The following is a 23,679-nucleotide window of genomic DNA, read 5'->3' as shown; positions in this document are numbered from 1 at the left end:
ATTACATATGTAAGGTGCCAAGCAGTCCAGGAGACATGTTAAATATGAAGGACTCCACCTGGAGTTTCAGTTCTGCTCAGAAAAAGAAAGGGTCTGGAATCACAGTGAACATCTCACTGAACATTAATGACAGCCTGTGCTCTAGTCTGGAATAGCTGATGGTCTAATTTGTGGCACAAAGCATACACATTGCAGCAAACCCTCTTATTTCCTCTAACACTGCCTCATGAAGTCAGCAAAGAATCTTTTTCAGTGAGGTAATTTTCTGCTGGTTAACCACAACCAGATTAGCATAGCCCATATGATACGATTGAGGCAGTGTATAAATGTAATAACCCTAGTGTTAGAGTGGCAAACAAAATTTAATGGATTTTAGAGAATTTTTTTTTTTTTTTTCCCCCTCTAGTTTTCTAGAGCTGTATCCTAAATACCATACTGTGGTACCACAGTATGGGTTTAGGGAAACATGCTCACTATACAGGCCACATGATTTTTTGTGTGTGTGCATTAGTATAACTTTTCTCTGCTCTTGGATACATCTACTGAGGTTCATGGTCCATTTTTGTCATTTCTAGGTATAATGTAAGTTGCCTACTAATGCTGCTGCTGAAAACTTAAGGGCACAGCTTCTGTTCTTCTCATCATTGCCTTCTATTTGTACCTTCAGTCATTTCTGAGATCCTTATTTTGCCCTTCTGTTGCTCTCCTTTTTAATGACTACTTTTCCCATCTTTTTCACATGTTCTCTTTTCCATGTCCTCTTTCTTCTGGCTCCTAATTGCATTTTTCGCATCTGTTCATTCAAGAATTCCCAGTCGTTGACTGGCATAGGAGATACAAACTTGCATACATATTTATCAAACGTGGCTTTTCAGATGTTTTGTTTGAAACAACCAGAATGTTCGCCACCTTCCCTAGGCAAAAAACTGTGTAACCTCTAAGACATGGTGCCAAAGGAGCCAAAATAAACCTGGGAACAACCTTATACCTAAAATCTTATTTTCACGAGATGCCAATTTCACTGAGATACTTTGTCGTCTAATCTCAGAATTATTTTAAAATCTAATTTCTATTTAAACTTTATGAGCATTATATAGGGGATGCAAAATCACAGTTTAAATATAAGTCCAGCGCTAAGTATTAGAAGGTTCTGTGTCGCCATGAAGTTGGTCAGCTTCGCGGCTCCTGCGGGAGGCAGGCTCCCAGCCCTGCAGTACTCCGACAGGACAGCAGATGGTGATCAAAAGGCCGTTTGGACTTTTTATTTTTTACACCAGGACGACACGTAACACACTTGTTGAAATGGATTGGTACGGACAATTATCTCACTGCATGTGCACCGTTAAAGATACATAGCTTGCTAAACAGGCAATACAGAATGTAAGACAATATCATCTCCCCCAGGAAACTGGCAGTTCTTTTCTTTTTGTTTAGCTCTGTTTATTTTCTTGTGTCAGATAAAGTTCCTTGTTTACAGTAGGATGATTTCAGAAAAAAGTGTATGAGACAGAGCAGCTCAGTGCACCTGGTTAGGCAGGTTGTTACACAGGCTGTATCATCTAGCAGGTCATCTAGCATCTAGAAGGTGACTGATTATTTGTTTTTCAAGTGATACACAGACAATAAAAAGTACAGGAAAGAAGTAAATTGCCATCAAGAACCATGGTTGCCATAACTGAATCTATAGTAATACATATTTCAAGAGCACGCAAACAAAACTTACCAAACAGAAGTAGAAAATTGTAATGAGTGTGTGAAACATGCATATGTAGTCATTTTTTTTCCTCTCACATTGTAAAATATAATAGTAGATGGCAGCTTTTGACAGAAGTCAACGGTAACCTCACTCTCCTCTATATTATAGTTCACATATGAGACAGTACTTCAGCTGAGTCAGATGAGGAGATGGAACCTGAAAGTGACCTGCCTTCAGGAAAGTTTCATCTTAATGTTTTTCATGATTCACTTGGAGTCATTAAAAAATCTGTGTCTTGGTTTCACTGTATTTGGAGTTGATCAAAGTTTCCTGCACCATCATCTCAGCACCAGGTAATGACTGCTATTAAGGACAGTGTATTGCACTCACTGGACAAAAAAAAATCTGGGGGGAAAGTTACAGAAGAGGTAAAATGACAAGCAGAATTCTTACCAGTTCACACTGAACCTGATGCTGTGGCAATGACAATTCCAGCTGGCATGGCTTTTCAGAAAAATAGGACCAATATACTTGTTATAACTGGCTAGCATACGCTGAATATCATAACTTTCTAGGATGTTTCTCTCAACTCTTTAACTGTTGGTACAAGAAAAAAAATTGTCAATATTTGAACATCGTAATGAATTTGGAAGTTGCTGATTTTCAAAAGTAAAAAAGTAAAAAAGTCCTCAACAAATGTTTTCAAAAAAGTGAAACTCCCTATTACTACCCATTACATATCTAAAGAATATGGGAGGGAGGAGGATGTATCTTGGGTATGACTACAGGCCCACACCCTTTTCTTTCTTACATCACACAGAAAGTATTCTCTCACTAACCTTGTCAACCATGAGTTCAGAGGCTGGGCTGTGCAGTCCCTATTTTCCTATCATTGCCATGTGGTAATCAGCCAAAAGAGCCCTGCATTCCCCTTCTGAGCATTAGAGCAACATATTTAGGAAGAACATACATGTAAACACATACATACATAAAATATTTGCATCATGTTACATACATACATGTATACATATACATAACACACAAATGTGTGCATATGTATATATGCAATTCCATGGCTACACTTTGGAGAATAAGGATGGCTTTCTGAAACAGAGGATTAGTTTAGGGTCTGTAAGCCTTTCCACAGCATGCAACTCCATGCTCACTGCCACGGATGCCGATGGGTTTGTACCTCAGGAAAGAGAGCTATTGTAACTATGCTGTAGCCCACACTGTCTACTCACATAAATTGGAATTGCTCCATTTGAAGTCAATGGAGCTGCATCAATTTGCGCAAGCAGAAGATCTGGCCAAGTATGTACTAGTTACTTTACATTCTGAGAAGACAATGTTCATAATTGAAAGTAATACCAAATGCTCTTAGCAAATACTATGAATTATTCAGATTAAATATATAGCCTTCAAATGACTCTGTAAAATGTTCTAAACAGCTGTGCCTTGTAATTGGAACTGACTGTCAAACTGGAAAGTATTGCATGTAGTCTGAGTTTGACTTGATATCTGAGTACAATAACACTAACTATATTCTGGAGCCTGGCTGGGATTACACTTGGTTTTCTACTAATGCTGTTTTCTCTTCAGACCTTTTCTTCTTTATAGCTGCAGTAATACTAAATGAAGCAAAGCATGTAGCTTCATGTTTGAGGTATGGGGATTGAATGTTCATTGATAGGTACAACTCAAACAGCGTGAATGAGGTAGATGATGAAAATAGGTATTGGGGAATGAACAGTGGTTTTCTGCTATTTATGTATACTTCAGTTTCTAGACTAAAGCAATCTTTGCTTTGCAGCTCTAGCTTTAATCTGTAAAAGCTAAACAGGATTCATTATGGAGGCTGACTTGTAAACAACTAGCTGTGGCTCTTTATCAGGGACCTGTCTACTTAATTCAGAACAACAGTGTCCCATCTTCAGAGGCTTGTATACCTTGTTTATATGACAGATATCTGAAGACTAAGTTTCATTGTCTGAAGTGGTATTTTTTTTGTGATATCTCACACAATCTGAAGTGTGAGATTCTTATCGTAAAGAGAAAAGAAGAGGAGAAAGTGCTCAGCATTTTCTGAAAACCAGATCCTCTAAAACATTTGGAAGTGGGAGCAAAACTTTGAGGATATTCATTCATCAGCTTAGAAAATCTTGCCATAAAAGTTATCATTTCTTAGTTTCATAATAATTTGTGTCCCAGTCTTGGCTCCTACATACCATATTCTATGTCTGCAATATAGATACATCTACTTTTTATTCAACTGTAATGACTAATGTTTAGTCATTACAGTTGTCAACTGTAAGGCTAATGTTTAAACGTATTTTTATTAGCTTCAGCTTGATTCCTCAGGACAAGCCCTTTAACCTTGAACTGTGTGGAAGCTCTGTTACAGAAGACCCTATACTGTAGGATAGATTAAAAAGGAATGGGGCAAATAACTGTTCAGTGAATGTTTATGTTGATGCTTATAACATGGATTGTGATTGTAGACAGCAATGCAGAATGGAAAAAATTCTCTTTCTAGAGAAGAAAAGGCTCAGAAGGATCTTACTACTGTATAAAAATATCTGAAGGGAGGGTGTAAAGAAGATGGAGCCAGGCTCTCTTCAGTGGTGCCCAGTGACAGGACAGGAGGCAACAAACACAAACTGAAACAAAGAAGGTTCTATCTGAACATAAGAAAACACTTTTTTACTATGAGGGTGACCAAACACTGACAGAGGTTGCCCAGAGAGGTTGTAGAGTCTCCATCCTTTTAGGTATTCAAAAGCCATTTGGACATAGTCCTGGCCTACCAGCTGCAGGTGGCCCTGCTTGAACAGTGAGGTGGGACAAGATGACCTCCAAAGTTCCCTTCCAACTCCAACCATTCTGTGACTCTGGGATATTGTGATAGTAGGTTTGAAGTGCGCTGCACCATTTCTAATGAATGACTGTGTTACCTGTTATTAGCACAGGCCAGCAATTTCATGTTATGTATGTTTTTAAAAGGGTTTTTTTGACACTCACAGCATCCTAGGACATTTTCCCCCAGGTCATCAAAATACATGGTTGCTCAGTCATAAAGCTTTCAGGTTAGACATTATTCCAGCAGCTCAGTGTAAATGTCACACACTGCTGAAGACACATTCCCATTCTTTGGAAAGAACACTGTGTAAGGCAAAAAAAATAACAACATGAAAAACAATGAAGCAAAACTGACAGCAGCATGATGCACTTATTTTTTTTCATGTTTTATCCCCACAATTGCTTCCGACAAGCCAAGGTAAATGGGGGACAGTTTGGAAGATGAGTACTCTCATTGCCTTAGGAAACAAACAGCCATAAGGGCAGATTAGTAATGGAACAGCTAATGCATCCCTTGGGAAAGAGGTACCTTCTGTTATTTTATTGGAAACATTTTCCTGTAATATCCCTTATTCCAAATACTTCAAGAAGCTTCTGACTACAGACCTGTGGGCAGGGTGTGAACAACACATTGCATCACTTTATTACTAGTATCCAAAAAGGGACAATTTATTTGGTCAAATGGCCAGAGCTTAAAGGATTGTCAAAAATATAAATAAAAATAAAGGTGCAGAAAATGAAAGATAAAATAATATATTGATATTTATGTAAGAGTGATACCATGCTTTTTTGAAAATTGCTCTAGGTTCCCATTGACATATTCAGGTATCTAAAACCTTTAAGAATCTGGGGTAAGAGGTTGATTTTTCTCTTTTACCACAATTTTACAATGGTTTCTGCAGTGTTGTATCAATATAAGAAATTGAGAGTTAGATCTCAATAATTTCAGCTGAATTGTATTCCTTATTTGTAAAATAACCACATTACTGAGACTACTGTTGTGTGTAGCAAATGCACATAGGACCATATAATCAACATCTAATTAGCCCCACTTCATGTTATATTTGCTTAATGTTAACTTTCTTAGAGCTATAATTTTTTCCTTTAACCATTATAGCAGTTGAATTTTAATTACATTACCAACAAAAAGCTCATTAACGTCACATAATTGGCAGCGTTTCCAAAAAAACCTGAACTAATTGAGTATTTTCTGAAGAGTTCCCATCAAAGTATAATTTAACCATTACAAACAGCTTGGCAACTACATTTACATAAAGATGTGTCTGAGGAATGTTCTCATGTGTGGAAAAATCAGATTTGATATTGCCATTAACAAAACGAAGGAAGCTGTTACATAGCAAATCACTTCCACATTTTAATGATTTTGGCTAAACCCCATGTTTTTGTCAAGAGGGTCAAATGAAACCCCTTGTCTTTCCACAAAGAAGCAGCAAGCAATCTCTGACTGAGAGTTAGGAAGCAGCTTGCTTTGGGGGAAGGCTATTCCACAGTCTTTTTCAGGTTATTTTGTACTCTCACTGACTAATAGCAGAGATGAGATAGTGTGTGTGATAGACAGAGCACAGTTCTTATGCAGTAAGCCAACTCAGAATTTTTTAAACACGTGACCAGAAAACCATTTCATTTACAATGGATCTCTTGCCAATGATCTTGTTCATATTCTTATATTATGACAGGACTGATTTAATTACTAATCAAAAGAAAGCAAGTATTCCAATCATCATTAGCTGCTAGAATTTTTTAAAGACTCCCTAAAATAGTTTAACTGGAAACAAAGCAAAGTAAGCCTGCATAATCCTTTGATCCTTCCCCTCCAGTCTGGGATGAATGACATTGAGATTAATTTGAATGCTGAAGCAATGACTAGAGATTAAAAACAAGCTAATATGGCTCACATATTCGGAATACAGGGAGAAAAAAAACACTGAGAAAAAATAGTTGTCATGAGTGTCCTGCTTTCATATTTAAACCTGAACACTGAGAGTTTTGAAGAATTAAGGTTTAATAGGAGCTGAATAAAATTTGAACACAGCATTCAATATTCTCGATAATTATCCAAACTTCAGCTTTAAATATTGTGTGTTCCTATCCTTGCTTGGATTCTTTCCAAGAAATTGGAAATAAATTTTGAGAAACTGGTTCTTGTGAGGATGCTAATTACATACTTGCACTGCTTGCTTTGTCCTTTCCCATTTTACAGTTGTAGTTAACAAATGCAAGCATATTCATCTGGCAGTGTGCCTTTGCAATAGACCACCTATCTTTGGATTGCAGAATGTTAGTTTAAGCAAGATGGCAATAAATGCACATGGCATTTTACATTCTGATTTTATTATTTCTATCAAACAGGTGTTAAACGTGCCAAAACATATATTAGCATAACATTTGCTAATATACAATATCAAAAGTGGACATAAGCATCAAGTTTAAAACTTCAAAGTTCCTGTTATCAATTCACCTGAAAACTATATAACCTGGGCACTGTTATCATTGCATTCTCCCAGAGATGTATCAGATGCCTTAGCATGCTCTGAATAGCCTACTTATTCTGACAAAGAAAAACATTGTTTGAGGAAGTGGGTCATATGTGTGTAGAGATGTTTGCTGGAAAGGCCTGGAATTCCATGGTTCTGGTCAGTATACCACTGAAAAAGAAAAAAAAAAAAGCCATAAAACCCCTATATTATGTCTTCAATTCTTCAATAGTTAAACAATACAAGAATTTTATTTTGTTACTGTATAGAAGAAAGAGAAAACAGAGAGACTTGTTAATCTTTTTTCATCAGTTTCCAGTATATTCATATTCTTGATGAAAAAAAGTTTCTAAACTTTCTGTAATCTAGGAGTAAGCATTACTGCCTCAATACTGACAAGTCAGTTGTATTAAGTCAGGCAAAAGAGATTTGAGATGCCCTTAGGGATGAAATGCCCTTGACCTGCTGCATGGCCTTGGCAATAGAGGTCACAGTCTTGCTTAGGAATTCTGGGCTCTAAGCAACAAGTTTTAAGCTAGGTGTTGTGGAATTCTATTCAAAACATCCTGCATTACAGCAGGGCCATGAAGGTTATGAATGGTGTACTGCAAATAAAATACACCTATGAATTGTGCTAATTCTTAGAAATAACTGACATTCCTTATACCTGAAATAGAGTGACTACAACTGCATACAGTATTCCAGAGAATTGAGAAATAACCTGGGTTTGTTAAATATCAGTGAAGGAGTCACAAAATGTGGAATACACAAAAGGGCCTACAAACCCCAAGTACAGGGGGGTCCCTGTGTGATCTTTTTTTGGGAGTTCATGGCCCAGGGAAGGTGAACTCAGGCAGAAGGCTAGTACATTTGATAGCTGGGAAGCACTTTGGTCATTAGTCCTGAGAAAAAAGGTGCAAAAGCAGAGCTTAGCAAGTAATTCAGAACTACGTTTTCCCTGTTCATTCCTCATTCATATCCTCTAGCCTCTTGCCTATGTGTTTTTCTCTTTGCCTGCACCTGCTACCCCAAGCAAGTTTTGCAGAGAACTTGTATTTTTTTTTCTGAACCTGGATATAATACTTGGATACCTTACACCCCTTTTTGCTTGTTTCACCTTGTGGCAGGCATGTCCAGTTCAAGATAGAATCCATCAGCACCAGTGACGGTTTTGGGTGCAGAAGCCAGCTCCTTCATATTCCTCTCTTTTACTAGCTATCAGAGACTTTTATAATAAAGCTGGATTCTCATTCTTCTATCTGGTTCATTTTAAAAGCCTCAAAGTTATTCCTGACTAGAGAGGAATCCTGCTAGCATCCAAAGGGCAAGAAGGAAAAAAAAAACCCAACAAACAGGCAAATCCTTTGAAGAAGAAATTGTTTATGAAGAATAGCAAATGCACTAGCAATTGCCAGATTTTGAAGCATGTTCAGTTGAACTGGGTTCTTAAAAACATTGCCAAATGTCAAATAAGCTTATTGATAACACTATAAACCATTATTCAAAGTGAAAATCATCTGTTATTTACCATTGCCTGGAAATCCACCTGTGCATTAACCAGAGCTTTTGCAATTTGAGCCGAGTTCTGAAAATGTACATTGTCTGAAAAAGGAAAGAAAGAGATTGGCTGTTGAAACGTGTAAATACCACAAAGCATAAAGTTATAGTGCATTAAGTTGTGTCCACTAATTATCAAGCGATACAGTTGACATTACTAAGAATGAGTAAGCATCTTATAATACATCATATGGAAATCTACCAAACATCTAAGTACTGACCCTAATCAAAGGCATAGAGAGATGCTTAATGTTTTTCAAACAAAGTGATTCTGGGTCTGTATTTGTACTGCCATTTGCAAACCTCACCATCTGCTGTTCCATGGATGAGAAGATACTCTACATTTTGGAAATTCTTTGCTCTTGCCATCACAGTTGAATTCTGTTGAGAGGAAAAATGAACAGTTCAGCAGTTTCAATTTAAGCCCCTCAGTCACAAAGCTGAAAGGCTTTCATTACCCAGTAGAACAACAATCAAACAGTTGGACTGGCCTAGTAATGGCAGCAGTGACTTTATATCAATCTGAGATTATAATAAAAGCCATATATATTTAATACCTTTTCTAAGGGCCAATTCACAAAAAGCACACACTAGTCATGTGTCATTCCCTGAACACTATAATTCCTGGCTACCCAGACAGCTCTACCAGGGCAGCTGGTATTAAGCATTTCTGTTCTTTGAGTTGGGATGGAGAACAGGTACTGGGAACATGATCCACAATCTTAAATACGAGTCTTTCCACTAACTTCTCTGGGAGTTAATTCAGGCCTCTGTATTCAGAGCTGCTATGTGTGCTGCTATAGGAAGCTATAAACTTCCTATCAATGTGAAGAAAAGAAGAAAGGCAGCCCCTGTTTCAGGTAATGGAAGCTGTTCTGACCATTTAGTATGCTTATGGTGTTATCAGAGAGCTAAATTTGCATGAAGCAGTTTGTACACCACAGCTAACAGTACTGACCAAAACCTTATTGACATCAACATTTTAACCTCTCTCACAGGAGTTCTTTCCTAGGCTGATGGCTTGCACTGGCAGAACTCGCTGACTTGTCCAAGTGAGAAAATAAGGATCTTTCCATTTAGCATATTTAGGATTGATAAATACAAAACCACAACTATGGAGATATGACTTTTGCAGCAGTAGTTTAGCTGCTACAGGACTGCCACTATGAGAGCTGGCGGGTCACTTTCTTTCTTCACAGTTCTACTTGTCTGGTGGAAGTGTGATTCAAGTTTAAGGCAGAGCAACACAGAAAGTGAATTCTTACCTTGTAGTGCTCAAGATTGTCAGACTCTACAGGAAGACCCATAAATCGTTCTGTGTAGATAGATGCTGTGATAGTAAAGAAGAAAAAAAGCTACAGATAAAAAATGTACAGATATTTTTGTGCCTCCAGTGATATGTAGCAAATTAAACATTTATTTTAACTACATCTGTTCTGCTTGGTTTCCTCATAGTATGCCAAATTTAAACATATTTTAAAAAATCCGCTATGAAGGTTAATTAATGAATATCCTCCAAACTGTCCTTGCAGAAATAGTTGTTTGATACTTATCTGTGGCACCAACAGAAGGTATTATGGATAAAGGTAATTAATTGATACTGCTTTATGCTATAGAATTGAACTCCAGAAGTCAGTTGAATGAGCCAGTGAGCCAGTAAAGGTGCATAGTGGAAAGACGACACAGATTATTTCTGACACCTTAATGAGAGAAGCTGAGCAAAATTCCAACCTGGGATGTGTATGTGTATATATAGTAAATACAGATATATATGTTGTCCTTTTCCTATTGAATGGATATATGCAGCAGTTAGGAAGAGTTGGAAATGATACAGGCTTGTGCTGAAAAATTGGTGCAATTGCTGTTCAGGTCTCTGTTCAATTCGTTTTTCAAACCACAACAAAGACTGTTAACAGATTTGACAAAACAAATGTGAATAACTGAACAGTATCTATCACCGAGAAATCAGTAGGAACAGTTATCTTTGAGCTGCCTGGGTATTTGTAATTTAACTAAGAGCTGTTATGAAAATTTGTGGAAAACTGACACAGCAGCTGTCACTACCATAACATTACTTTCTTTATGACCTTGCCTTGAAAGAGTAGCTGACACATATTGAGCAGTCAAGCTGCAGTATTACAAGAATTTTATTTATTTAACGGAGTCAGGGCTTTCTGACAAAGAAGGGCTGTCATCTTTCCCTCCCATAAGAGAGTTGATGGCCACTGTAATCAGTAAGGAGTTGGGACTCTCTACCTTGTTGTCCAGTTTGATACACTGCATTAGAATAATTTTGTTAAAAAGTAGAAATGAGAATCCTCCCATGAAAGGAAAATGACTCAATATACTAATGTTCCCATGCTTTATTATGTATGTTACCACTGAGTGCTAAAGATGTGTACTATGTCTCCCAGATCAGCCAAGGTTCCTGAAGATAATCTGTAATAAATTAAGTACCACAAAAATCTAAGTATCCTATCTTTTATCAAAATCCTTTATCATTCAATGAAAACAGAAAATGTGCAATATCTGTTGTCAACACAGTGTCAAACAACCATATTGGGCTTAAGTTTTCAATAAAATAGACTCTTTCTGAATGGCTGGCATTTCTACAGTATTCTGAGCCAAATTCTCCACTCTCTTCTACCAGTATAGCTACAACAAGTCCACAGAGGTCAGCAGAATTGTATTATATGACTAAGTGGAAGATTTGGCTTGTCAATTGCTGAGGAAGAAAAAGGAGATAAATTGCAAATTTTAATAAAACAGTCACAGATCTAATGCTTTTAACTATACATTGTCCCCAGATGCAATTTCCCTTGCTATTTTATATCTGTTTAGCTGTTATTGTCTGACACAAAATGGAGGTGAGTGGGAGGAATTCAGAGAAAAGATTATGGTCCAGACTCTTATCTGTGCATTTAAAAGAGGGTGGGACAGAATTTAGAAATTGTAGGGGCCAGTACATCCTCCAACATACTGATACTACTTAGAGACTCAAATATGCAGCATCCGGTAGTTTTACCCCTAACACAGTTCGCCCTAATGTTAACATGATATGTTTGCCAAAACTTATGACTCATCACTTTCTTCTGCTTCCTTCCTTCCTTAGTAGAGGTACATTTGCTTGTTTGGATTTTGTAATGTGTTTTTAGCAAGATTCTTTAACTGCCTCCTGAAAATTCAGTGAAAGGAAAGATTGGTGCCGGTCTAAGCTACTTTACCTTAAGAACTTCATTCAATTTTAAATGCTTGGACAAATGTTTATAACTCTTCTTTTATTGAAGGACTCTGAAAAAAATAGTGCTTTATGCCTGCATTCTCAAAATAATTTTGCAATCATGAGGAAAAAGGTCTTAAAATAATCTTGATGGCAGTGGAAACATGAAGACTATGCTTCCGGTGTTATACAAATGTTTTCCCCTTTGTTTGCAAAACACCATAAATACAAGGAATGTCTGTGCTAGCAGTCAGGGAAGGAATCTTTCCCATTTAACCAAAAAATTTTCTCATAACCAAGACTTCTTAGCAAACGACCATATGCTAAGTAAATGTGTTCAAAGTGCTACATTTTGCTCATTGAAAACATGGCATGCCATGATTCTTTTTTACACTAAGGTTCCTTTACACCATGCCAAAAGCTTAACAGGTCTGCAAGTAAGTATGAGTATGTGCCTGTGTTATTCACACAGTAAGGCCCTGGGAGTATACTCCTGGAGTTTCCTCGGAACAGTTTGGAGCCTAAGTCAATAAACATAAATATGTCTTGTACAACACAGGAAGTGTGGCTGAGAAACATCTAAAGGGAAAAATATTTAATTAAAAAAATAATTATATTACATACAACTGAGTCGTCTCTTTTCCACTGCTTTTGGGAAATAACTTTGCAATAATCAGAGGTCCTGATTCCTGACAGAAATCATCTGCAGGGTCTGAAGTGCACTGTGCTTCCATTACTGGCAGAAAAATAATTTAAGCTATTTCTGAATTCAGTGATACTGTTTTAAAAGGAATTTTAGAAAGATCACTCCTGAGTATAGCAGTTTATCAAGAGGGCTTTACAGACTTACTGTTACAGATGTGTATATGGAATTATCTGGGTGTATTTTCTTCTGTGTGACAAAGCCTGTTCCAAACTGCCAGTTACAATCGTTTTCAGCAAGGAAAACATTAAACTTAAGGTCTTAATTTATGTCTAGGTAGTTGCAATGTCTTTAAGTTTCATACTGCCAGTCTCCTACAATGATTTAATTTAGAAAGTCATTAAATGCTACATCTTGCTTTCCAAGTCAGTATTTATGACAAGCTTCCATACCATAATATTCCCAGCTGGAAACAGGAGCCACAGCCATTCCACATTTAAATACTCCACTGCCAGATCCAAGTGCCAAAGAAGTTACGTATCCACCATAGGACTAGGGAGAAATCACAGACAGTTTAAAATTCTTGGTGAAGTATTGTTTTCTGAACCAATATCACATAAATGAATTCCAAAGTAAATATTTTGCTTTGATGCATGGAGGACAAAGCAACAAAAGCTTTTTTTTTTTTTTTTTTTTTTTTTTTCAAATGGATCTGATGTGATTTCTTGTGAGAGAAATGAGACAATTTTATTGAATCTCTTCTTTTTTTAAGTTGGTATGGTCCTTCAAGATAATGTCGTGCAACCTCTATCTCAAAATAGGGCTAACTTCAGATTTAAATGAAGTTGATCAGAATCACATCCACATTACACAGCCTCTCTATTCAATCTGTTTGAACACTCATCACTATTGTCATAAATTTTGTTTTCCTAAAATCGAAACAAAATTCCCCTTGTGACAACTTGCATCCATTGCCTCTCATCCTTTCAGTGTGCACCTCCAAGAAGAGTTAGAGGTTTCTCCCTACCTTAACAAACTACCTAGCTTTTGATAATGATTGTCATATTGAACCAACCCCATCATCAGTACTAATAGGCTCAGCTACTTGAGAACCTGAGGTTGGAGCAATTCCTCCCTACCGTGTGTCACTTATTTTCTGGCCTGATTCCTCGAACTGGGACCCAGCAAGGAAGAATAAGGTCATAGCTGGAAGTCAGGTAAAACAGTAAGCCTGGATATCAGAACAGATCTGTGCAACTGTGCAGGACTAGCTGTTGACACAGGAAAATACTGTAAATAAAAAGCATTTGGTTTGGCTGTCCAGAGGATGTGGAACTGGGGTTGGTAAATACTTGTATAAAGTCTTTGGGAAATAATGGGTTATTGTTTACTGTGGAAAGGAGGTAGGGGTGTGTCACAAAGAATTCTGGATAATCAACCCCATCAGTAGCATATGAAAGACTACGGGAATTAAGCTAAACTATTAAATATTTTTTTGTACAAAAGTAAGTTAGTCTCTCCCTTCTCTTGACATTCCAGCTTGAAATAACAGTGAGGGATATGCTGATGAAAACAATAATTAATGCAATTTTTCCAGGCCCTTTGATTGGCTCATTTGATTTTTTGAAAAAATCAGTCCACAAGACTAAAAAGTAAAGGATTAGGATCAGGCAGATAAATCTATTCACTGTTACAGGCAGAGAGAGAGAGTTTAAAACATGAATTGTTTTACTGGTTATTTAAGAACTTATGTCATCCAGTTGCCATCTCAGTTTGGTGAGTCTGAAAGTATGAAGAGCTGCATAGTTCATGCATACCTGCCAAGCTGCAGATTATAAATAAGGAAACACCTTTCTACTCCCTTCAAAGGTTATGGAACAGGAAATGGTATAATAAATAGAAAAAAAAAAATGGAAAAAAAAGTCTGGCATGTTCAGCAATTGTGCCATTATTTGAATATTATATTTACTATTGGGATGCAATGCTTTAGATGTGTGAAATCTCTTAATTGGTTCTGGAAACACTGTGGTGAAATAAAATATGATGTGATTAAAAAATTAAAATATTTTCATGTGGCCTTAACTTACTTAATGTCACTTTAGAATTATTCAATTATAAGTGTCTGTGTCACATAATTTCACCATCTGGTACCCCATTTTATCCTGGTGTTATAGCAGTGTCTGACCAAAGTAATTTAAATATTAGTTGGTAGAAGCTTCATAGAAAGATTTTAGCAACCCTGCTCACATGCTGTCTAAGATCAGGCAACTTCTATAGTTACAGCCAAACTGAATCCATCCTCTAGCCTGTGTCTGGGCAAGCCTCTTACAATGAAACTGGGCCAACAAAAACAAACAAACAAACAAAAACCATCAAAAAATTAAACAAAACAAACAGTGAAAGATCAGAAGAATTCTCCTGGCAAAGACAGGCAGTTAAAGATAATGAAATAAAAGGTCTTTCTGAATGATAATCAGAGAAAAATTAACATGTATAAAGAGAAAAATATTGGAAAATGTTAATGAGTGACTAACAAAACAGTTTATTTATTTAGTACTGCCTATTACTGCTGGATAGCTGATACTGATTTACTCAGATTACTTCAGTAAGGGTGGCTAGCATAGGTCTGGCCTCCAATCGCCTTTAGCATTTCTTAAGTACAATCCCTAGCCCATGAGACCCTTAGGTGCTGCTTATCAGCTTGTTCTCCTGCATAGTACAGTTCTGTTATGCTGAAGCTGCTGAAGCTGGATAGGAGGCGGGGCTCTATGAATTCTTGATCCAGTCATTCATAATGAACATAAGCAATTGAATTAGATGGCCTAAACATGCTGAAAATCTCCATAAAGGGGCTGCGGGCATTTGTGCTGCCACTGAACTTGGATTCAGCTCTCTTGTAGTACTGCTAATAGGTCTGCATTTCATTTCCATGAATGGTCTTACCTTGAAGCTGACAGCGCAGGAAAAAGAACCCCTACTATTCCAATAATTTCTTTGTCTCCTATTAGAATGCAGTGCTATCCTAAAATTTGTACTTGAGGTACACTATTTCTCAGTGCCTAGAAGTGGTGGAATCTGGCCATTTAGTAATAAAGATTTGCAATGCATCTGGCTATAAAATGTTCTTGAGAACAAAGTACATGAAAAAAAACAAAGATGAAAAATACACTGGCTAATTATTTGGAATGACTCCTATACTGTCCAATTTTTCCACTTTATTTTTTTTGAAGATGTCAGTGTTGTACACCCCTCACCCCACATTCATCCCTAGTGACCATTTCAAAGCCAGCCAAGTATACAGTGATTGTGAATGATGCAAGCGTCACATTTTCTGATAAGAAATATTCATAGGACATTTCTCATCATTTTAATTTCAGATCAGAAAGGACAATACTTGAATTTTGACACCATGCCATTAAGTCCCTAAGTTAAAAGTTGAGCCAATTAAACTGTCTCAGTTTCGCTTAACTTCAAGTCCAAACAATGTATTAGACATAAGCTTTTCAAAATTCCCTCTTGAGCTGCCAAAGATCCCTATTCAGGGGTTTGCACTTTTGCAATTGCATGTACAAAGGCACCAGCAGGAACTATCCCCTTTGGCAATGCCATTAAACACGGTAGAATAAACTTCATACAGATTTAGGACAGAATAAGGAAGAATTAAAAAAATTATACTGCAGGATTATTTAAAGACAAACACAAAACCCCAACCACTTACCCAGCCCCATATTGCTATTCGTTTTTCATCAATAAACCCCATTTCTATAAATTTCCTGTGGAAAAGAAAATCACAGAAATAAATGCATTATTAAAAAAGATTGCTAATACTATAACAAATTAGCAAAAAATAATTTTTCTTTCACTTTTTTCCGCACATCCCACCAATTTGAGCAAACTGACGATCAGCATAGCCTGTCTGATTTCTACAAAGCATAAATTATCCAACTAATAGGTTTTTCAGAGGAAAAAGAATTTTTCTTGAAAGAATAAAAATGCTGAAATCAATACTTTCTTCATAATAATGTTTGTTCCAGTGGATGAGGACTCTGAGCAACTGGCTTCTTGGCAGAAAAGTTATTTTTTCTTATGCTTTAAATCCACCTGGATGTTTACTCCAGACTAAACATCATTCATTATATTCACATTGTATATATGCATATATATATATATATATGTGTATGCATATGTAAGACATATACACTCACAAACATGCTGAGAAAAAAGTTCAAAAAGTGTACTCCTACTAATAACCACATTTCATTTCCCATAGCTCTACCTTCCCACAAGCTATTATTTTCATCATTTTAATGCCAAAGGTGCTGGATTACCATTAATATTCAGACTTAATCCTGCAAGACACTCAACATACTCATTTTATGAGTTGATACACCGATCTCTCAAGAGGCACAGTATCAGCCTCTGAGATTAGGGATTCCCTGAAGCAAGAAGCTGTCTTTTTTATGTGCCCAAAAAGGGAAGAGCACATACTGCTCCTATAATAAAAGATAATAATGAGGAAAACATCTTCTAATGCTCCAAGTAGGTAATAAGCTTTCAGTGGATGAAAGGTGCACCTTGCTTATGCACTCAGTAATGAAACAGGTCAAAGAGAATTATAAATATTAGGTCTCCCACAAAAATCCTGCATCAGAGTCTGAAGACTGTATTTCCAGAGCTTCATTATTATAGCAACAGCAGAGGAAGAGGCAAAACACCACAAATGTTTGAGAGTGACAGATAAACAAAATAGGTTCAGATACATCTCAGGACACATATTAGCCTTATTTTACTAGGACAAGTATGAGTGACTGACAACACCCAAAATGTGAGATACTATCTGGGTGGGACAAAGTTAGAAAAGCCAAAAAATGATTCAGCGTTGTTATATTGCTGTCTTAATCCCGGGAGTTTTTCCTACAGTAAAAACCCCTCCAAGAACTCCCCACCAGAGTATAGGATCCTCTCTAAAACTCATGCATCTTAAACCATGTGTTAGATAATGAAGATGGAATGCAATACATTTTACTGAAAAAAAAATTAGGTGCTGACAGAAAATTGGGAAGTATGAAGTCTGAGGTAATTTCTTCAAAGCTGTCTCAGCAGATTCTGCAACTGCAGAACCAGCTTAGGTTCCCTCTGCCTCTGACATTTTATGTCTGAGTGACGATTCAGAGTAATAAAAACCCATTTGAAGTATGCCATTGCTGCTAAAAGTTTCAAGGAAGAAAATAAAGTAATAGATTAATAGAAAAACCTGACATGATATACAGGTATTCTGTTTCATTTATCACTGAAAAGTATAATGGTGTGTTATTGAGGAGAAAATAAATTATCACAAAGCAGAAAGAGGAAGGAACAGATATCCTCTTCACACACACTTGTAAATACAGGTAGTGTTCTCAAACAAGTAGAGAAAGCTGTGGAAACCTGGACTGCTACATCCAATTTCTAGCTAAGCTACTCAGATCTATTACTGGGGAAGGAAGGGTATTTACTGTTGCACCTGGAAATTTATCCACTAAATTTGTTATTCCTGACTTGTACTTATCTCTGTAGGGTTCAATCATAACACCTCTTTAAATGCTCACTTTAGCAGTGCTGCCACATCTGTAAGCTGAACAGGCAACCTTTCCTTATGAAACCTCAGCTTTCACTCCCTTCCGAAACCTCTGCTTATGGAATTATTTTCCCTTGGAACACTTTTAAGTGTTTTGATGCAAAGGAACAACTATTGGCGAACAACTACCAGAGGACCTCAGACACTTTCTGTTGTTTATAACTATCCTAAAATTAGCATGGAAGGCAAGTTTATGACTAACTGACCTCTAGAAGGCTTGTGTCAGGATTCAGTTTTTCTACAAACTTCACATTTGACCTTTAGGTAATCACTGTGTTACATCACTGTGGATCTTTGGCTAATTGTTCTTGTCACTGTGATAGGTTTCCCCTACAAGGAAAACTTCAGAATAATGGATAATACATTGGTTTACCTCTCCCCCACTGATGCTTGTACCTCCTTAGGCCTAGGATTGAAGCCTCTTATAAAATGGAAGTTGTGAGGTCCAGATGTGGACTTAGTTGTCCATAGACTTAATATACCTCACTGACACCAAGCACCTCATTAATATTTTATTTCTACAAGTCTTCTTGTCTTATTTCCTGGAGACATCAGCTCTTCAGAAGACTAGGCTATATTTAATATTTTTTTTCACATAACTTCTTGTAGCTATGTAAATACAATAGTCATACAGGGAGATACTCTACTTACTTCACTGCTGAGATTTGGTCCTCAACTTCATAGACTCCTAGTCTTCGATACACTGCATGCAAAATCTTGTCACCTTGATAAGCTGTCCCTCTGCCATCCACTAGAGCAACAATAATTCCTTCTTTGCTTGCAAGATAGGTTATCCAGCTAATGCTAAATGTTTCCTTTACATTCTGACTGCAAGGTCCTCCATACCTGAGGATGAAAATTCCCACAGTTTCAACTCATATTTATAAATGGTTACCAGATACTGGATTATAACTATAAGTACTTCTTATATTTTCTCCAAAAGTATTTTGCTATATGGCTGTGGTTCAGAGAGCTCAGTAGACAAATGGTTCAACTAGCATTTTCATATATTTGTGATTTTGCTATCTAAAATCCATTTTAATCCTTTAGGTCTTATGCCTAAGTGAAATCATTAGTTTTATCTCAGACTAAGTGCAGCATTGGGTGCTTGTCCTAAGGGAAATCCTTGGAAGAGTCTCAGAGCAAGTCAGTCTCAAAAGACTCGACTCTTTCGTCTCTCCAAATTCCTTAGGTGTAACAGCCCTTTTTCATGCTTTTCTGCTTTTCTGCACTTGACTTCTGCATGCAGTCAGCAATGCCAAGAAGACAGGAGAAAAAATTACAGCTCCTTACACTTTCTGGCCAACCCCAGACCTCCTTTGTTTCAGTAGGGAATATCATGTGCAGTTGGAGCTGTGGGCAGAACACACCCCACATAACTAAGCAACACAGAGAAACACTCATAAGAATGGCCAAATGAAAATTATTTATTTGACCTCAAGGACATGACTGACAATCTTCTACTCTAAACTTCATTCAAACATATTTAGCATTCTTGGACTTGTGGATCATCACTGGTTAATAAAAAATGATTTAAAGTTTATTACACCCACTCTGCCTCCTTTTTTTTTCCCACCACTGTCTTTCCTCCCTGCAATAAATTAAATTAATGTCAAATACTCTTTAGAAGAAACATTTGATCAAAGAAGCTGGTCCACATGGTTTAGGGATGTTTGGGTTTTCTTCTAAAAAATGAAGCAGGCTCTTGTATTTTTCATATTAGCCAAGCTGAAATCAGTAATTTCAGACTGCCTTGTGATAAACAGAAGCAGCAACAGCGCTAAGAACTCCAAGCAATAGTTCACTTGTTTTTATCCCTTTTCTTTCTCTGAGGAACTAATCCTTGCCATGGTAAGATTAACATTAAAACCTCATTGATTCCACTAGGTTGAATTTCTGTTCCAGAAATGTATCAAAACCCCCACCACAACAAACAAAATAGAACTAAGTGGTTTTCCTTTTCCTTCATAAAATGTTTCAAATGTCCTAGGTTTTGTTAAATTATAAGAAATATGTTTCCTGACAAAATAACATTCAAAGAAAGGAAGTGTTACATACACCTGAATAAGCAGAGGGTACTTCTTGGATCGATCAAACTGTGGGGGTAGAAGCATTTTGTACCACAAATCTAGAAAAGACATATTAAAATTATATTGTTAATAGTTAAAATGATTCCTCCAAGCATAATGCAGAGCTTGGTGTAATAGTATATGAAAAATAATCAGCAGAAACTACACAATGCATGAACTGTGAATCACAGAACTGATGCAAGTAACTGTTTATATTGAGCTGTTGAAAAACAACTTTGGAGAAATAAAAAGCCTATTTTAATTTAGCTATGCATAAAATCATTATTTCACATAAATCTAGGTTCTCAGTTTTCCAGGTGCCTAGAAAAACACAACTAGAAATATAACTGCTGTTAAAATTATGAGAAATGAGTTTTGGAAAGTTTACATTGATTTATTACCATGGAATTTTCTTTGTAAAGTCACGAGTGAAAACAACTGTGTATGCAAGTTAATATAATCTGTAACACATGAACAACTGTTTGCATTTCACAATTTATTACCACCATAATATTTAAACACTTTACCAATAGTATTAAAGAATTAAAAACAAATTTGCATTGTGAAGCAGAGATGTATTAACTACTATATTACTGAGAGATACCCTGAGGCACAGACAAATTGGTTGTTGTCAAACGGCAGAACCAGGCCTTTTCTTCCCAATCTGACAGGCTAACAAGTTTGTTCTACAGAAAGATGATACTTACTGTAACTAAATGAAGGTAAAATATTAAAATGGTAGGAATAAAAAGTATATTAAAGATGTCTAATTCTTACTTATACCATCCACTTCAAGTTTATTAATTTCTTCTTTAGGCAGTTTGATCTCTTGCAAAGCAGTCTGCAATTCCCAATTGTCTTCCAGTACTCTGAGCTCTAAGTAAAAGAATTATTGAATTATTAACTAATTTATTGCTATTTTCTCTTCATTACCTGGGATTCATTTATTTTGTGTTATTAAAACAAAAATTTTACAAGCACAGCAATGAAATCAACAGACACTTCTAACTGGGCTTGATCACATAGCTGAATAAAAGCAGGGCACTGGTATTATAGTGCTATTATTTGTTAGAGTTTTATAGGATGTACATTTTGTAATGCAGATCATTTCACATGTTGCCTCTGAGTGTTAAAGAGTCCTGGATGTTATGAAGAAATTCCTTTCTCATGCAGAACCCTCATCTCAGGTTTTTTAATATGGTGGGAGCTGGAAATGCAAAATTCATCCCATCATGCAAAACAGAGTCCTGTATCTCCCAAAGTTTAACCTCTGAGACCCCTGGGCAGTGTGGTTAAGCGCATAGATGTTTGGGAGTTTTTTATTTCTGGGATAACTTAAGAAATTCAGTTTCTTAAGGGGTTGTGGAAAACCCTTGCTTAACCACTGTATAGTATACTACTACACAAAGACACTAGACTTACAATTTAACTGTCCTTAGTAATATGTTGCTGCACACTTAATGAACCTCTTTCGGGTTTTGTTTTTTGTGGGTTTTTTTGTTTGTTTGTTTGTTTGTTTGTTCTGGTTTTTTTTTAAATCTAATAGGTATTTAAAACTTTTGGGTTTTACCTGCTTTAGAAACAATTTATAATTATATAATTTAAAAAGTACTAGTTAAAATTTAGTTAATTTCCAGCATAGACTGCAGAACTGTATTTTATGAGTCCACTGGGTATTGTTTATTTATGAGTTTTCCCATGAGTAGTGATGAATGAAAACTATTGTACGTAATGGAAATCTATGACTTTTAGCCTCACCTTCAAAATGAAAGAATCTTTTAAAACTGCAGGAGATTTTTCTTTGTTAGCATACTTTTTTTTTTTTTTTTTTTTTTTTTTTTTAATGGCAACCACTTCCTGTTTCTGGAAATGCTCAAAAAAAATAGAAGTACTTCTTTCAGCCCATCTTGTGCTAGATAGTGCTTAAGACAGGCCAGAAGTATAACACTGGAATTTGTTCTTTCAAAGGACTCTTGAAAATTTTGCAGAGTCAAGGAGGGGTTATGGCTGAAAGATTATCCTAGCTTTGGATACACACCCAAACTCAGCTGAACCCTTTCCATCCTTCTTCTCAAAGCTCCTGAAACTTTCCCATTACCACAAATGAATTGTAGGCATGCCGGAAGGGGCTTCCAAACTGTTGTATGTTAGTTTAACTGCATGCCTCTTACTACAATTCATATTTTCAAAATGCTGACAACTGCAATGAAAATGGATCTACTAAAAATAGTTTTGTACAACAGGAGAGATTATGAAAGCAAGGGACTTATTGAAAATTACTCCAAAAAAGGCCATGAAAAAGTCAAAGAGAAGCCTCATTCTTTTTTTTTTTTTTTTTTTTTTTTTTTTTTTTTTAAGATCCATTAAATGAAGCTGTTATCTCCTGCAGAGAGGTTAAGAAACACATACTTGCAGTTGGACACTTAGCTGCATTTCATGCAATTTGAATGCTGATAAGGAAGTAGTAGGGGTCCCTGATACACATGGTCCTAATAACTCATGGAAAACATGGAGAGCTATGACAATGGATTAAATATGGAAACATCCAAGCATTAGCTGTACTTAAACCTTTAAACCTTCTGCAAAAGAAATACCTGAAGAGTGCATAGCACAATTGAAATAGACATGTTGACCAATCTTTTCCATCTACAGACATTTTTGCATGATTAAAAACCAAAAACCAACTCCTATGGGAGTCCAAATAATCTTATGTTGCAATTCATTGACTTTTGCACGAAACACCACTGATTAATTTAGCTTAACAATATTATGGCATTTGTCTTCCTCATGTTTTTATGTGTCTTCTGGTCATAAAAACACTCAGTTAATAGTGGCTTACCAGCACGGGCTGAACTGTAAGGACCGTGGCATTAGAACTACCTATGTGTTTCCACTGATTATTGGGGAAGGAAGGGGGACTGCCAAATCACTTAAATTTTTTTACAGGACCATGCTAGTTTTCATAACATTTCATGACTGAGGACTTCAAGTTGGAGAAGAATTTTTAGGGGGAAAAAAGGGACAGAGAGAGAAAACTCAGTGCAGAGCAATTAATACTATCATGGTTAGCAAATTTCCTGCTTGGCCTGGTTGCAAACAGTCCTCACTTACAGCCTACTTAAAGAATGAGGGCTGTAAATGTTTCTTGCTGAAGTTCCCATTTTGTATCAGTAATTACACCTTGTCTGAAGCAGTTATTTGAACTGATCATCTGAAAGAGCTTCTGCTCTTCCCTGACATCTCTACCGACAGCTGAAGATTAAGTCACTGATCCAAATTCTAATTAGTACAGTACCATAGCTCAAACTGCAAACTTTAAATAGTACACTGTTGCCTTTTACATAGGATAGGGTTGCTTCATGGAAAAACTCAGAAAGTCTTCTGTTCAAAATAGGAAAAGGATAAACTTCAGGATGCTACAAAAGTGCTGGACTTGGGAATGAAAATAAAGGCATCAGTGTGTTCACTGATACTTGAATTTTACTAAATAAATCTAGAAAGACATGATATTTCAACAACAAAC

The 23,679-nt window shown here is 36.5% G+C and overlaps 1 protein-coding gene across 1 annotated transcript in view; it reads right to left on the bottom strand.

Annotated features, from left to right (window-relative positions):
• Window positions 1–6,217: 6,217 nt before the first annotated feature.
• The window catches only part of FAP (fibroblast activation protein alpha), a 41,009-nt gene continuing 23,547 nt past the window's right edge, over window positions 6,218–23,679 (bottom strand). The window contains exons 18-26 of the mRNA XM_026852591.1: window positions 20,934–21,032; window positions 20,146–20,215; window positions 18,739–18,933; window positions 16,189–16,243; window positions 12,923–13,022; window positions 9,873–9,937; window positions 8,916–8,988; window positions 8,579–8,652; window positions 6,218–7,221 (exon numbers count right to left, since the gene is read on the bottom strand). Of these exons, the coding sequence (XP_026708392.1) occupies window positions 7,120–7,221; window positions 8,579–8,652; window positions 8,916–8,988; window positions 9,873–9,937; window positions 12,923–13,022; window positions 16,189–16,243; window positions 18,739–18,933; window positions 20,146–20,215; window positions 20,934–21,032 (833 nt within the window). The 3' untranslated portion in view covers window positions 6,218–7,119. The remainder of the gene's footprint in view (window positions 7,222–8,578; window positions 8,653–8,915; window positions 8,989–9,872; window positions 9,938–12,922; window positions 13,023–16,188; window positions 16,244–18,738; window positions 18,934–20,145; window positions 20,216–20,933; window positions 21,033–23,679) is intronic.

Source organism: Athene cunicularia (assembly GCF_003259725.1).
Source record: "Athene cunicularia isolate RWA chromosome 7 unlocalized genomic scaffold, athCun1 chr7_part1, whole genome shotgun sequence".
Classification (NCBI taxonomy): domain Eukaryota; kingdom Metazoa; phylum Chordata; class Aves; order Strigiformes; family Strigidae; genus Athene; species Athene cunicularia.
The sequence above is the reverse complement of the archived record's forward strand: the minus strand, read 5'-3'. Positions and strand labels throughout refer to the sequence as shown.